The 15846-nt window shown below is 41.9% G+C and overlaps 1 protein-coding gene across 1 annotated transcript; it reads right to left on the reverse strand.

Annotated features, from left to right (window-relative positions):
* Nucleotides 1–1428: 1428 nt before the first annotated feature.
* LOC120518536 (acyl-coenzyme A thioesterase 1-like) lies at nucleotides 1429–14425 on the reverse strand. The gene is made up of 3 exons (XM_039741379.1): nucleotides 13495–14425; nucleotides 5239–5441; nucleotides 1429–3186 (listed from the first exon to the last, which is right to left on the reverse strand). The coding sequence occupies exons 1-3, from the start codon at nucleotides 14015–14017 to the stop codon at nucleotides 2584–2586; spliced, it is 1329 nt and encodes a 442-aa protein (XP_039597313.1). The 5' UTR covers nucleotides 14018–14425; the 3' UTR covers nucleotides 1429–2583.
* Between the last annotated feature and the right edge of the window lie 1421 nt (nucleotides 14426–15846).

Genomic DNA, 15846 nt, shown 5'->3' on the forward strand with positions numbered 1-15846 from the left:
TAAATGTATTACACATAGGAAGTAAAAATGTTACGTTTGAATACACAATGGGCGGTCGGAAAATCGAGAGTACACCTTATGAGAAGGATTTAGGAGTCATAGTGGACTCTTATCAACTTCCCGACAATGTTCAGAAGCTATTAAGAAGGCTAAAAGAATGTTAGGATATACAGCATGATGTGTGTAGTACAAGTCCAAGGTGGTTATGCTCAACATTTACAATGCACTGGTGAGCTACAAAAAGGACATAGCAGTGCTAGAAAAGGTCCAGAGAAGAGCAACTAGGCTGATTCCAGGGCTACAGGGGTTGAATTATGAGGAAAGACTAAAAGAGCTGTGCCTTTACAGTTTAAACAAAAGAAGATTAAGAGGTGACATGATTGAAGTGTTTAAAATTATGACGGGAATTAGTACAGTGGATCAAGACTGTTATTTTAAAATGAGTTCATCAAGAACACGGGGACACAGTTGGAAACTTGTTAAGGGTAAATTTCGCACAAACATTAGGAAGTTTTTCTTTACACAAAGAACGATAGACACTTGGAATAAGCTACCAAGTAGTGTGGTAGACAGTAAGACGTTACGGACTTTCAAAACTCGACTTCATGTTTTCTTGGAAGAAATAAGTGGATAGGACTGGCGAGCTTTGTTGGGCTGAATGGCCTGCTCTTGTCTAGAGTGTTCTAATGTTCATGTCTAACGTGTAGGAGTTAGACATGAACAACAGAAAAAGGGGGTGTGTCATGAGACCCAGAGACCTCCCTCCTGGTACACACCCCAAAGTACAGAGGCACACTGTCACCCTTTCACCCATGTATACTGAACATTAAGAATCATTCATAATTTCAAACAATGTACGTATGATTAAATAATACATTTCATTATTGTATATGTAGTGAAGAACATTATGCACATTATTTTCTTCAAAATTTATAAAATGCCTTAATATATGCTCACTTCAGTAAATTAAATTCATCATGAACAAACATACAGTGAAATGATGGAAAGATGATTTTCATTTTCCCATTGTTAGGATATGGCTGCAGAGGGAGAGCTTCAGAGCAGGAGTTCCCCGAGAGACAAGCCATATTCCTTTAAGTTAGCAACACTGGCCCTCTACACGTGAAGGCTGCTCTGGAGTGTAAGAGTGTTTAGGCCCATCAGGTGGAACTTTAGCTTCTGAGGGTCACTCCTTGTTGGTCCATGAGTGAGGGTAGAAGCACATGGTGGATGGATTTTTCAAGGAAAGATCTGTGATACTGTCAGATGGTCGGGTTCAAAACCACTTCACTGGATGGATCAGCAAAGCCCTCTGAAAGCTGGCACATGTTATGATGCAGTCTTCTGCTAATATCATTTATATTTGTTTTTTTTTTTTTCCCTTGTCAAGCAACACTTAACACCCCAGAATAACAAACCAAAAGCAGATTTTTTTTGCAAATTGACCTAAATGTTCAGGCCCTTAGTTTGTTGAAGCCCCTTTGGCTATGATTCCATTTGAATCAACCACAAATCTTCCTAGAGTTGTCCACCTAAGCAATCTTGGGAGAAGGGACATGGTAAGAAAGGTGATCAAGGACCACCACAGTCACTCTGGCTGCGTGCCAAGGAACCTATGGGGAGATTGGGAGAAACTTCCAGAAAAACAGCCATCACTGCAACATCCCACTAATCTGGGCTTTATGGCAGTGTGGCCAGATTGCATATGAAATCCCACTTGGAATTTGCACAAAGAAAGGCACCTTTAAAGACTCCAACTATGAGAACAAGACTGATCTGCTTGGCCTCAGTTTTAAGTGTCACAGCTGGAGACAGCCAGGCACAGTTCAGCACCTGCCCAATACCAGTCTAGTGGCATTAGGAGCTGGGAGATGACGAACAGAATGGGATGCACCTGAGCCAAGTTTCCTAGTAACTAGGTATTTAATGTTTTTTGTTTATTAATAGATTTAATAAAATCCTATAAATATTTAATATATTTCTAAAATCTTGAGTTCATTCTGGGGTACTGACTTTTGCTTGATGAAGGAAGAAATGAATTAAAATAATTTAGCAGAAAGATCGGGGTGGGGGGGTTCTGAATTTGTATACTGTAATTACATTTCTTAATATAATAAATACATCCTTGTTAACTTCCAAGGTGAGGGTTTTGGAGAGGCGCTTATGTTAGAAAAGCTTATTTAATATTAATCAAACTTGTCTAATGTTACAAACTGATGAAAAACTATGCCAGCTCAGCATTAAGTAGTTCTCTCTTATTGTGTGTGCTGTAAATGAAGCTCACATCACATTCTCCAACTTTGTGTATTTATTGTCATTAAAAAAAAAAAACACAACTACACTTATCTGACTATAACACTCAGTAATGTCATTCATTCTGCATTGTTAAAAAATGTTTGACGTAATGTAGTTTAAAAGATGTGTCATTACCTTTAAAACCAGGCAAGTACCACCTAAGGCATCTGAAAGTCCTTGAGCTTTGTGTGTAGCAATGAAGGCAGATTTGATTAATGGAGAGAAGGCAAATGCATACCCCACACCTTCAGTTTCACTATGTTTTTGATGTGCCTTTTATTTATTTTTTTAAAGTTTGGCACTAGAACATTTCCCTGTGCCCAGATGCTCTTTAAAAAATGCCTTGATTTTTTCCCACATGTCAATCTGCGCCATGGCATGACTTTTGGCTTCTCCACCCCAGACGACTGGCTTTCCAACCAGCATGTGGAAGGAAGAAGGACAATGTGGGAAGTATGGTGGCTCAAGGTAGTGGCCAGCCATAGGATACACGACCTTCTCAAAATTATCTTTCCCATGTGCCTTCAGGCGTTTGACAGCCTCCTCTGCAAAGAAAGGGCTGTTCCAGTTCCGGTCATCTTCAGAAACCAAAAAGAGAAATCTGCAATCTGCCCGCTCAATTGGGATCAAGCTTTTTTGATTCTCACCTTCCAAAGGGTTGCTCAAGGTGTCTCTTATGTCTGCTATTCCAGACTTGGTGACAGTTATCTTACTGGAGTCACCGATCAGCCCAGGGAAAACAGTGCCCTTGTACATTATGGGAAAAATCGTAACGGCATTGCACCCATTAATACTGACAACAGCAGAGATGCCTGGGGTGAATGTTGCCAGTAATAGAGCTAGGTCTCCACTCTTCGAGGCTCCAATGACGCCGATCCCAGGGCCTGTCACCTGTCAAGCAAAATATAACCATTTAGTGAGTGAACTCTTAAATTGGAACAATGGTAAGTATAATAATTTTTTTCTATATTGCTACGACCTCTACAAAGGTCAAATTTGGAGCTCAGGGTCACATAGTGTTCAATTACATGCACATAAAAAACCATGATAAGCTGGGTAACCTGATTGAGAGACCTGTTAATGACACTCCTCTGTTTACATGCGAGAGTCCACTTGCGGAGTTCTCCTTTGGCCATATGCTTTGATAAAGAAACGCAGTAAAAAAAAAAAAATTCTATATATGTTATCAACTGCTGCCAACAATCCAAAAACAAATATAGAGCCTGCGTGAGTTAGTAATGTACCTTTTATATTGCTGTATCAAAAATGTAATGTATTTTACTTTGGTGTTACCTTTTCCTTTGTATAACAAACTGCACATTTGATTGGGGCTAGCATGTTATTGAATCCTAAGCTCATATATGAACCCTCATGAAACTGACCAGACACGTGACCAAATCTGATCATTTCCTGTGTTTTATAAATATGTTTAGTCACATTCAGCCTTTCTTTTACTTCCCTGACCCGTGTCACCAATGGTTCATGGTATGAACACTGGCCACGGTGCCACTCAGCCAAACTGGTTCCACACAACTCTAGCAAACAGCTGGATGAAAGCTGGACTGACACTTTGATAGGTGGCTGTTCCCAGAATGCACACAGCACACTCTCCTGCTAGGCTGTAGTACAGCATACCAGTGCGGCTGGGATGACAATAACGCAGACATGTTCACATTTCTTGTTACCGTCAGCATGTTACACTCTGCTGCTCCGGAGACGGTATGGCATTCCTGAAATATTGAGACAGATTATTTTAGCAAGGAGAAGGAATGATACGATCACTCAAGCATTTGCATCTCTGTGGACACTTCTTCCATGGTGGCTTGAAAGTGTGTGTGAAGCTAACAGAGTGCAACAGACGTGCACAGGCTACAAAATACTTAAAAGAGAAGTTTGAAATTTGTAAAGTTCAAATATTTTCTTCACAAGCATTTGCCACAAGAAACTGTGTTCTAAAGTTAAGCGTTTTCTATAAATTTTAAAAAATAAATGGCCAATCCTGGCATTTTGAAATGAAACCAAAGGAGAATGGGGCTCCAATGGAAAATGAAAGTATAAAAACACAAACAGAAGAGGGAACCACGGCCTGCTGGGGTGTTTGGGGTGGAGTTTATTGAGAAAGACAACAAGCACTGAAGTAGCACACACCGCAGATCTTCTTTTAAAATCACTGAATCTCAAACGATTGTTTTGTTGGTTCAGGAAAGGCATGTAGAAGATATTTTACAATGTATGTAATCACAAAATACGAATCAATAATCGACAACTGTCTTGGCTTGAAAAATGGATGTATTCTTAAAGTTTGTATCCTTTTATTTTCTGTTAGAGCCATGTGTCCCATGGGGTTCACTGTAAAACTATGTCCATTGAAAATGCATATTGCATAAAACAGTAAAGGGTCACGCCAAGTATCCCCACCCAGCTTACTCATCAACACCCCATCCTCACCCTATACTCACTACATTATAAAATGACAGCACCTGTCACAGAGATGTCACCATTTCCTACTACTATTATTATTACTGCCTGATATGCTTTTTGTTGCTTTCATTTAATCACATAGTAGGCCTTAGCACATACTAGATGACTCAAAAGGATTTGGACATTTTCAAGAATGTATTAGTGTTCATATGCACCAACTTGTGGAGTCACTTTTAATATCTTCCCACACTTCAGCACTTCAAAAGTTGTACACACTGCCATGTCAAACACTGACAGTGAAAGGTGAACTGGGCCACAGGGCTGACGAGTGACACAAGGCACACATCCTGAACCTTTGTAACTGTGAGACATCCTCTGCTAACTGATTCTGACTATGTGTTCATTAGAAACTAAACTACTGAGTAATACATGCTGAATAGCGCTCAGTTCTTTTCAAGTTTGTAATTTGCCTTTGTGTATTGTGCAATTTGTAGGGATGATGCATTGGGTTCAGTATCATACCTTTGGGTGGGCGCGGAGAAAAGCAGACGCCTCTTCAAAATACTCCAGCTGCAGCTTCCTCATGTCTTTGGGCAGGTCCTGATAGCCATAGTAGGCGAGAGCAAGCACCGCAAAACCGTGGCCTGAGAGGAGACAGGCCCTGTACTCTGGTAGACCTCCTCCTGTACCGTACATGTCAAGAACCCCAGGGAACGGGCCTTCACCTACAAAATGAGAGAAATTCAGCTTAACTTTATAGATTAGCCTGCACCTATATTTCTGAAAATTACTGGCACACAGACTATTGGAAATGCAGGCTCTAGTCACACGCCGACGTTTTGTGCTTTGTTTGTGCTTGTTATATGTAGCCGTTCCCTAAATGGATGCTGCTCATTACACGTCTCATTTCTTGATTGGTCACCCGTTATGGAAGAAAGCCATGTCCTAATATGGCAGGCATGAAAGAACTGCTTTCCATGGTGCTTGTGTATGGATTATCTGTATGTGTCTAAATTGTGCTTTGTACAGTTTGAATGGTGCACACATGTGCCGGTCACTACAGTTTACTGATAAATCTCAAGGCTGACGGCATTACAGTCTTTTTTTTTTTTTTTGGAATGAAAACGTAGTAGTGTAGACGTAGCCTGAGGTTGGTCTGGGTGACGTCTGAAATACTGCATCTTTAATCTTGAGAAAATCGACTGTTGAGTTTGACAAAGAATCAGTAGTTTTGTTCTCTTGTATTAAAATGAATCATACCGCGGTCTTATAAATGTACAGTTCCACTCATAAGTATGCATACCCCTGGCTCTTTATAGTGAGTGATGAGAAACACGTTTGCGTGAAGAAAGGTATTGCAAAATGCTTGATAGAGTGAGCTTCAATGGCCATCCAGCGTGAACAACAGCGAATAAGTCAAAAGTTTCAGGAAAAAAATCTCAAATTACGTGCAATACAATGTAAAAGTTGCAATGTATACCATATTGTGTGTCAAAAATGCTATTCAAACGTTTTCACACCCCTTGTGTGCCGAGTCCGTTATTACCCACTTAAGTAAATTGAGATCACCATGAGGGTTAAGAATCTGCACCCGTGTCAAGAGTATAAATATTCATTATATATTCGTTATTGGCAAGAAATAGTTAAAAGTTTTAGGTGGTTCAAATCTCACAACTGACACTGTGTGACCACGAGCAAGCCACTTCACCTGCCTGTGCTCCAACTGTATGTTACGTTTTTGTGTATTCTAAATCTGTCTTGAGAACTGCAAGAGAACTTACTTTAACACTGTGATTCAGATAAAGAGCTGAGCATGCCAATCAGTCCTAGTGCTTTCGTTGACACCCACCTTAGAAACTGTGAGAGATGCAAAGATAAACCCGCTGGTGATGGCAATCAAATCCATCCTTCTCTAAAAGAAAGTGGAGCAGACGGGAAGGCGACACTTCAATAGAAATGGGCTACATGGCAGAGCTGTCCACAGCACAAAGAATTGGAATAAGCCAAACTACAGGGTGGGCCATTTATATGGATACACCTTAATAAAATGGGAATGGTTGGTGATATTAACTTCCTGTTTGTGGCACATTGGTATATGTGAGGGGGAAAACTTTTCAAGATGGGTGGTGACCATGGTGGCCATTTTAGATCCAACTTTTGTTTTTTCAATAGGAAGAGGGTCATGTGACACATCAAACTTATTGGGAATTTCACAAAAAAACAATGGTGTGCTTGGTTTTAACGTAACTTTATTCTTTCATGAGTTATTTACAAGTTTCTGACCACTTATAAAATGTGTTCAATGTGCTGCCCATTGTGTTGGATTGTCAATGCAACCCTCTTCTCCCACTCTTCACACACTGATAGCAACACAGCAGGAGAAATGCTAGCACAGGCTTCCAGTATCCGTAGTTTCAGGTGCTGCACATCTCGTATCTTCACAGCATAGACAATTGCCTTCAGATGACCCCAAAGATAAAAGTCTAAGGGGGTCAGATCGGGAGACCATGGGGGCCATTCAACTGGCCCACGACAACCAATCCACTTTCCAGGAAACTGTTCATCTAGGAATGCTCGGACCTGACACCCATAATGTGGTGGTGCACCATCTTGCTGGAAAAACTCAGGGAACGTGCCAGCTTCAGTGCATAAAGAGGGAAACATATCATGTAGCAATTTCGCATATCCAGTGGCCTTGAGGTTTCCATTGATATCTTTGTACCCCATATACCACACCATACCATCAATTTTTTTGTTCCAACAGTCTTGGAGGGATCTATCCAATGTGGGTTAGTGTCAGACCAATAGCGGTGGTTTTGTTTGTTAACTTCACCATTCACATAAAAGTTTGCCTCATCACTGAACAAAATCTTCTGCGTAAACTGAGGGTCCTGTTCCAATTTTTGTTTTGCCCATTCTGCAAATTCAGTGCGCCGATCTGGGTCATCCTCGTTGAGATGCTGCAGTAGCTGGAGTTTGTAAGGGTGCCATTTGTGAGTAGCTAATATCCGCCGAAGGGATGTTCGACTAATGCCACTCTCCAGTGACATGTGGCGAGTGCTACGCTGTGGGCTCTTGCTGAATGAAGCTAGGACAGCCACTGATGTTTCTTCATTAGTGACAGTTTTCATGCGTCCACATTTTGGCAAATCCAACACTGAACCAGTTTCACGAAACTTAGCAAGCAGTTTGCTAACTGTAGCATGGGAGATGGGTGGTCTCGTAGGGTGTCTTGCATTGAAATCTGCTGCAATGACCCGGTTACTGTGTTCACCAGACATCAACACAATTTCTATCCGCTCCTCACGACATGTCAATGGCTGTAAACAAAGAGAAACTTGTAAATAACTCATGAAAGAATAAAGTTACGTTAAAACCAAGCACACCATTGTTTTTCTTGTGAAATTCCCAATAAGTTTGATGTGTCACATGACCCTCTTCCTATTGAAAAAACAAAAGTTGGATCCAAAATGGCCGACTTTAAAATGGCCACCATGGTCACCACCCATCTTGAAAAGTTTCCCCCTCACATATACTAATGTGCCACAAACAGGAAGTTAATATCACCAACCATTCCCATTTTATTAAGGTGTATCCATATAAATGAACCCCCAGAATGTAGGGATTTGGGGTGATGAGGCAAAAATGGATCTTAATGATCACAACCATAAGCACGGTGTCTGGAGGGGAGTCAGTGATGCCCATTTAGTGAATCACACCATTCATACTGTGAAGTATGGAAGAGGACCGCTCAGGAGATTTGGTGAAAACTCGGGGCATGAATATTGGAAAATCTGCAAGCATCAGTCCAAAAGCTGAATGTGAGACTTTCCACCATGATGAAAGGCCAAAGCCCAAGGACACAGTGACCCTTCAGTGATAGCAGCAGACGATAGTGAAAGATCTGAGAAGTTCATCACAGAAGGAGGTGACACGGGAAATGAAGCACCAAGGGGCAGTAAAATTTGGAAAAGAGTCATCTGCCTATGCATGCAGTTCTGTCAGGAGGGCTTCATCCGAGAGCTATTACTGGATAAAGGACACGTGTTCTGTATGTGTGTCGTATGAAATTGGCATGGGCCCCAATGACTGATTTCATAATCAATGATAATCAAATGGCGTGGAGAAACCTCTATCAAGTAAATCAAACTACAACCAAGAACGTACAAAAAGCAGAGATGATCTTGGCCATCAGCATTGCCAAGGTGCAGATTTTGGGTCTGAACCCCCATCCTTATATATAATACTCTACCGTGGCTGTTTATTTGTCTGTCCAGGATTTTAAATCACCTGTAGCTCGCAAACCATTTGACGTATTGACCTGAAATTTGGTACACATACACAACATGACCTCTACTGTCCACTTTTGAGGTGATGATTTTTATTAATCTTTTTATTTTATTGTAAAATCAACTCTTGGCAGTGGCCAGCAGGGTGGCTGTGCTGCACTTGCGTACGGGCACTGTTCTCAAAAGACTTAAGTGCCATCTTAACTGAAAAATGGAAAACGTCGTAATTTCAACACAAACACTAACTTAATCAGTTTTAACGCGAAAAAGATGCCGACAGAAGAGAAGAAGCGAGCCACTAGGGTGGAGAAAACGAGCTACACAGGAAGCAGGAAGCTCATCAACCTCTGAGCAAATGAATGCTAAACGTACAGAGAAAAAGGATGAAAACTAGGAATGCTCAAGTCAAGTGTATTCACTGCACGTTATCATGCAGTGTGTCGTTACTGGTGATGTATAATTTATGACAGCTACCACTGATTTATCACAGGGGCAAAGCTATGACTTCCATGCAGGAGGCTGACTCACCTAAAACATGACACACTGTTTTGCACCAGCTTTAATTATTACATGTTGCAGTCAATGCAGAGTGAATACTGAAAGCCCTCCAATGAGTAATTTTGAAAAGTGCTGGTCAAGTCCTGCGATTGGTGTTATTTTATGCCCACCCGTTACTAATGCATGCTTGTTTTGTAGATTGCATTCAATGCTTTGGACTCCTTTTGGTTTGGTCACATTTGTGCTTACTGAGTTCTGTCGTAGTGAATATAAGAAACTCACCATTAATGGCAAATCAAAACACAATTAAATGATTCATAAAGAAACCTAAATTTCATGAAAGCAAGCCTAACTGCATATGTTGAGCCTAAGCTAAGAAGAAAAAAGTGAGTCGGACTCCTCAAAATAGCAGAAACATCGCAACCTCCATATGAATCTCCAAGAAACAAAAATGGCAGTTCAAGCCTGCCACACGCTGTGTCAGAGTTTGACTAATAAGCCACTCTGCCAAGACTGGTAAAGTTTCCAGATACCACATTTGGAAAATCCTGCGTTTTTTCCCTTGTGCAGGTACACAGAGTGTAACTGGCTGAAATACAGCACTGTTAGAAATGAGGTGTTAATAAAATGTGCAGCCATGTTTCTGAGTTGCACAGCAGTGAACAAACTACATTTGTGAGAGATGGACTCAGTGACTGGAAGCCTCTCTGTCGAGCCTGTCAAAAGTTAAACGGCACGTACACACACAAGCAAGATCTGGGCCGATGCCTAAAAGTCACAATGCACAATTTTAAATTAAATACTGTAACAGTTTAAATGTATTTTTTGTAGAAAGAAATTATGAGCATATTAAAGTAGTTTCTGACATCTGTTCTTTGCCAAACAAGATATTACTGCGGAGGCACTAAATCAGTAGCATTTTACAGAGTTGTTTAAATTGGCGACCGAGTATCATCCTGAAATGAACAACCGCTTTGACAAATTTGGGGGAAAAAAAAAAAAAAAAAGTGCAAAAATGTACAAAATTGTTTGCTGAAGTCTGCTGCCTCTCTACTCAAAGGAAAAACAAAAGATTTGCTTGCATGTCATTAACAACTGTTACTGCTGATGAATGTAAAGATGCCTCAAAAAGGGCGCCTGTGCAGGGTGCATCCGCTTCATTCATGGAGACCTTCTCAAGGCAGGTGCTCACTGTGTTGGTTGAGACACACATGATATGACAGCTTAAAGGCATTACTAATAATAGTACATTTTATTTATATAGCGCCTTTCCCATGCTCAAGGCTCTTCACAGAGTCTTAGAAAAGAAAAAAAAATAGCAGGGTATATGTAACATTGGATACAAATGTTTATCTGAATAGAACAATGAAACAGATAAAACATTAAATAGAATAAAGAACAATAAACCAGAGTAAAATACTAAATTCAATACTAAAAGAAAAGCCTAACAAATAACCTAATTTGTAAATATCACAGACACACAAATTATTCTGAGCACCTGGACAGAGAGGTAAACTGAAAGAAAGGGCAGAATGTTAAGTTAAAAGCCTTCCAAAATAAGTGAGTTTTAAGTTGTTTTTTAAAAGAATGAATGGAGTCAGCTGATCTAATTTATTTCGGGATATCATTCCAGTCTGGGTGCTATGGTGCTGCTGTCACCCATATAGTGCCGATTAGTGTGGGGCACAACAAGATTACCAGAATCAGAGGACCTTAGTGGGTGAACAGGAGCGTAACAATGGAGAAGGTCACTGATGTAGTCCAGTGAGGCCATTTAAAGCTTTGTAGTTTATTAACAGAATTTTATATTCAATCCTGTAAGGCACAGGGAGTCAATGAAGGCGAAGCAGGATGGGTGTGATGTGCTCGTTGCTGCTGGTTCGTGTTACGACTCTTGCAGCTGAGTTTTGAATAAGCTGGAGCTGTGATAGAAGATTAGAAGGGGCACCTGCCAGTAGGGAATTACAATAATCGATTCAGAATGTGAAAAAAGTATGGACAAGTGTCTCAGCATTAGAAAAGGAGAGGAAGGAGTGAACACAGGATATGTTACAGAGATGAAAGAAAGAAATTTTCTTAATGCAGTTAATGTGGATGGAATAAGAAAGGGAGGAATCAAAAATGACACTAAGATTCTTTGCAGTAGATGCTGGTCTGATGAGATCTTCGTCAAGAGTTCAGTTTTCTTGCAATTTTAAAGAGTTCTGCTCCATCCAGGTTTTAATTTCACTGAGGCAAGTTGTGAGCTGTGAGAGCTCTGATGAAGTTTCACTTTTAACACTGAAATAGAGTTGAGTATCATCTGCATAAAAATGATAACCCAGTCCATATCTACGAATAATATGGCCAAGGTGAAGCATACAGAAGAGAAGAGGGCCGAGGACAGAGCCCTGAGGAACTCCTTGTGCGACTGGCACTGAGCTGGATCTGCTGTTGCTAAGACTAAAAAACTCTTGCCTATCAGTCAGATAGGACTTGAACCACTGGAGGGCAGTGCCAGAGATACCCAGCATGTTCTCCATTCTGGACAGTAGAACGTCATGTCTGACCCGAGTGTCAAATGCTGCACTGAGATCTAACAGAATTAATATGCTGGTTTGTCCAGAGTCTGCTGCCATAAGCAAATCATTGATTACCCGTAGCAGAGCAGTTTCACAGCTGTGCTGCACTCTGAAACCAGACTGAAAGGGTTCCATCAAATTATTAGAGGTTAAGTAATTGGCGAGTTGGGAAGCTGCAACACGCTCAAGAGCTTTTGACAGGAAAGGGAAGTGGGAAATAGGCCGAAAATTGTTAAGACTGTCAGCATCAATACCAGACTTTTTAACATTGGGGTTACAGAAGCGATTTTAAAAGTGAGCGACACACACTCAAGTGTCGAGGGATGGATTTATTATTGTTGTAACAGTCGGGATTATGGCATGAAGGCAGGATTTAAGAAGTGTGGTGGAGATGGGGCCCAGTACACAAGTAGCTGGTCTCATCTTACAAAGCAGGTCATTAACAAATGCCGACGTGACTAGTGAAAATTTAGAAAAGGAGCTGGATGGAGTAGGAAGACAGGCGAAGATATAAATTGAAGGAGGATTTTTGTTAGTTGAATTATTTAGATCTTTAATTTTATTGCGGAAAAAGTGAAGGAATTTTTCACAGACTTCAGTAGAAGAGGTAGTTGGGCCAAATGTGGGTTGAAGTAGTTTATTATTAACTACAGAGAAAAAAAACCCTCAGGTTATCATGACCATTTTTTTTATTCTGCCATAATGCGTGTTCCCGGCTGCAGTTAGTAAGCCCTTTGATGGTCAGAGAAAGCCTGGATGTGAACAGTAAGGCCAGACCTATGAGACATTCTCTCAAGGCATCGGCCCGATGCTTTCATAGATCGTAACTCTGAATTATACCATGAATCTAAACACTTAAAGGAAACCTCCTTATGTTACTGCCAGTAGATCTGGACTCTTCACCGTGAACAGTACTTGTCAGTAATGTCGGGGAATAAAGGTGGGCTGCAGTGGTGCTCCTGAAGGGGGCCCTGCTGTAGTGAATGATGTACGCTGCAGTTGTGCAGTTCTTGGCAGCTCCTGCTATTTCTTTTTAGCAGGAGTAGCTCGACTGTTAAATATTTGCATACATAATACATTAATCTGTTGCTCATAATTTCCCTAGTACAAAAGTTTGTTATTCCTGAAACTAAAATGTATATAGTTAAATGCAAAGTTCTGTCCACATATTCATACCGATAAGCAACAGTTCACTAGATTTGAGTTATTCCACAATGAAAAACTTTTCTGTGATGTTTACAGCCCCCAACACTATGCAATTTATAGCTTAGCCCTTAAATTTATTTCTAATTCATATGCATTCATGTCCGTCATTCAATAACGTTCCTGGTCGCACCCCTGATCTGCGAAACCGTGCTAACCGCTACGCCACCTGACCGCGTATGCCCCAATCTCGACCCTCTGTGGTCAAAACGCACAACAATACTCACCCGGAGGCAGAAAGAGTGTCCCACGGACTCGACCCTCCTTTACCGGCAGCCTACGCACCCCTTTGGCTAAGAAGCCTCGTTCGAGCGTCTCGCGGGCCAGCAGGTGACCATTCTGCTCCTCGCCATCGCGGGCCTCCAGCTCCACTAGGAAGGGACTCCGCACGTCGCGCTTCACGAGCATCTTGTACGGATTCTGAGGGAGCAGCGACCAAAAGAGGCCCATGGGCTCGGCTCCAATGTAGCTGCCACCGAGACAGGACGCCCTGCTGAGGTCCACTCGGCCGCTGGAGTCCGCGCGATACCGGGCGTTAGATTCGAACAGCTCGCCCTTCTCGTCTCTCAGCCTGGCCTCCACGACGACCTCCTGCTCTGGCACCAGTCCCTCTACCTCTACCGCGAGGGGGTCGCTGAAAAGGGAACAGAGGTCAGGGCGCACCAGGAACCGGGCGGAGAGGCTACTACTCCATCGGGCGTTGCGGATGGCCATGAGCGACCAGCGCGGAGTCCTTTGCAGCAAAACCATAACAACAACAGTGAGTTCCGTGGAGCTGTTCTGCGGACTAGGGGCAGCGAAGAAGCCGCTCCTAGACGACTTCCAGTCTGCCAACTAGTGATGTGTCGTTCGCGAAGGAGCCCCTGCTCAGCTCTGCTGAAAATCCATTCGGCAGGGGCGGGACTATATTTATATGGGCACACAAACCATTGGCTCATAATGCCGGCTCGTTCACGAACGACACATCTGACTAGGATCGTACCATTATGTGAAGGAAGGAAGGGGGGCAGACGCTCCGAAGACAGCGAGTGTTGGTACAGGCCAGGTACACCGAGCAACACTGTCGCTCGGTGTACCTGTTGCTGCGACAGACGAGGAGCCAGATTTAAATGCAAGCGCATCGCGAAGAAAAAAAGAAGAGTGAAGAAATGAGTGAAAGCCGAAAAAGAAGCAGCATTTGGCTGCATTTCAGTGATAATGGGAACTGCAAAGCTAAGTGCAGAATTTGTAATATAAAAATATCCGTTAGAGCAGGGTCAACAACAAACTTGCACAAACATATAAGAACCTCCCACCCATCCGTGCAACTGGAGGAGAGCGTGCCCTCTCTCCTGCCATCCACTGACCCTGGAAAAGAGCCAAGTACTCCTGCTGCAGTGCTGGTAGGAAGACTTTGCATTGTCGCTACATCGGTCCCCTCAGAAAGAGTCTTCTCAAAAACAGGACAAATAATCACGGAGAGGAGAAATTACACCAGCCCATCTAAGCTGAGGCATCTGGCATTTCTGAATGCCAACCTGATCTAAAAACTTTTATTCAAAGAGTCATAGTGTTGTATTGTTGCCGAGTTTGGCCTTTATTTAATTTGTTTGCTGTGGTTTTGTGTTAAGTTGTTAATTTAAAGCTTTTATTAAAATGTTAAACAATAGTAACTGTGTATTTTTTGTAATGAAAAAATGCATAAAAATACGTAATGTCTGAAAACAATGAATAAGAAATTGCTTATACACAAACCATTCATAATTGCTTAATTAGGCTAAAATATAAGCATCCAAGTGATACTAAACGAAGAGCCATTCGGGAGCCGTAAGAGCCAGCTCTTTAAAGGGAGCCGATCCAAAAGAGCGGAAGCTTTGAAAAGAGCCAGAGTTCCCATCACTAGTGGCCTGAGGGCCCGACGTCCTCTAGTGGGAACTGCGGAGCGCGATTGGCATTTGCCAAAGAATTTCACAACTGGTAGGTACACCACTGGTGCCATGTGCTCCAACTGGAAAAATAAAAGTAATGAAACCAGCTGTATGTCAGATGTTATATGTTAGCTTGGATAAAAGCCAAGTAAGTAATAATAATAATGTTTTTCAGTTTGTGGGGAAGCCCTGTGCTTGTGCCAGTTATGTTTTTGTGTATTCTAAATCTGTCTTGAGAACTGCAAGAGAACTTACTTTAACACTGTGATTCAGATAAAGAGCTGGGCATGCCAATCAGTCCTAGTACTTTCGTTGACACCCACCTTAGAAACTGTGAGAGATGCAAAGATAAACCCGCTGGTAATGGCAATTAAATCCAGCCTTCTCTAAAAGAAAGTGGAGCAGACGGGAAGGCGACACTTCAGTAGAAATGGGCTACATGGCAGAGCTGTCCACAGCACAAAGACTTGGAATAAGCCAAACTACAACCCCCAGAATGTAGGGATTTGGAGTGATGAGGCAAAAATGGATCTTAATGGTCACAACCATAAGCACAGTGTCTGGAGGGGAGTCAGTGACGCCCATGTAGAGAATCACACCATTCTTACTGTGAAGTATGGAAGAGGACCGCTCAGGAGATTTGGTGAAAACTCGGGGCATGAATATTGGAAA

Source organism: Polypterus senegalus, chromosome 18 (assembly GCF_016835505.1).
Source record: "Polypterus senegalus isolate Bchr_013 chromosome 18, ASM1683550v1, whole genome shotgun sequence".
NCBI lineage: Eukaryota > Metazoa > Chordata > Cladistia > Polypteriformes > Polypteridae > Polypterus > Polypterus senegalus.

What these genes read in the sequence shown, in the direction of transcription:
- LOC120518536 (XM_039741379.1), bottom strand. Translation starts at nt 14,017, where the DNA reads ATGGTTTTGCTGCAAAGGACTCCGCGCTGGTCGCTCATGGCCATCCGC. An exon ending in GACACTCTTTCTGCCTCCGG is followed by an intron (nt 5,442 to 13,494) that starts GTGAGTATTGTT and finishes CTCATTTTGTAG; the next exon opens with GTGAAGGCCCGTTCCCTGGG. An exon ending in TTCTCCGCGCCCACCCAAAG is followed by an intron (nt 3,187 to 5,238) that starts GTATGATACTGA and finishes TTTGCTTGACAG; the next exon opens with GTGACAGGCCCTGGGATCGG.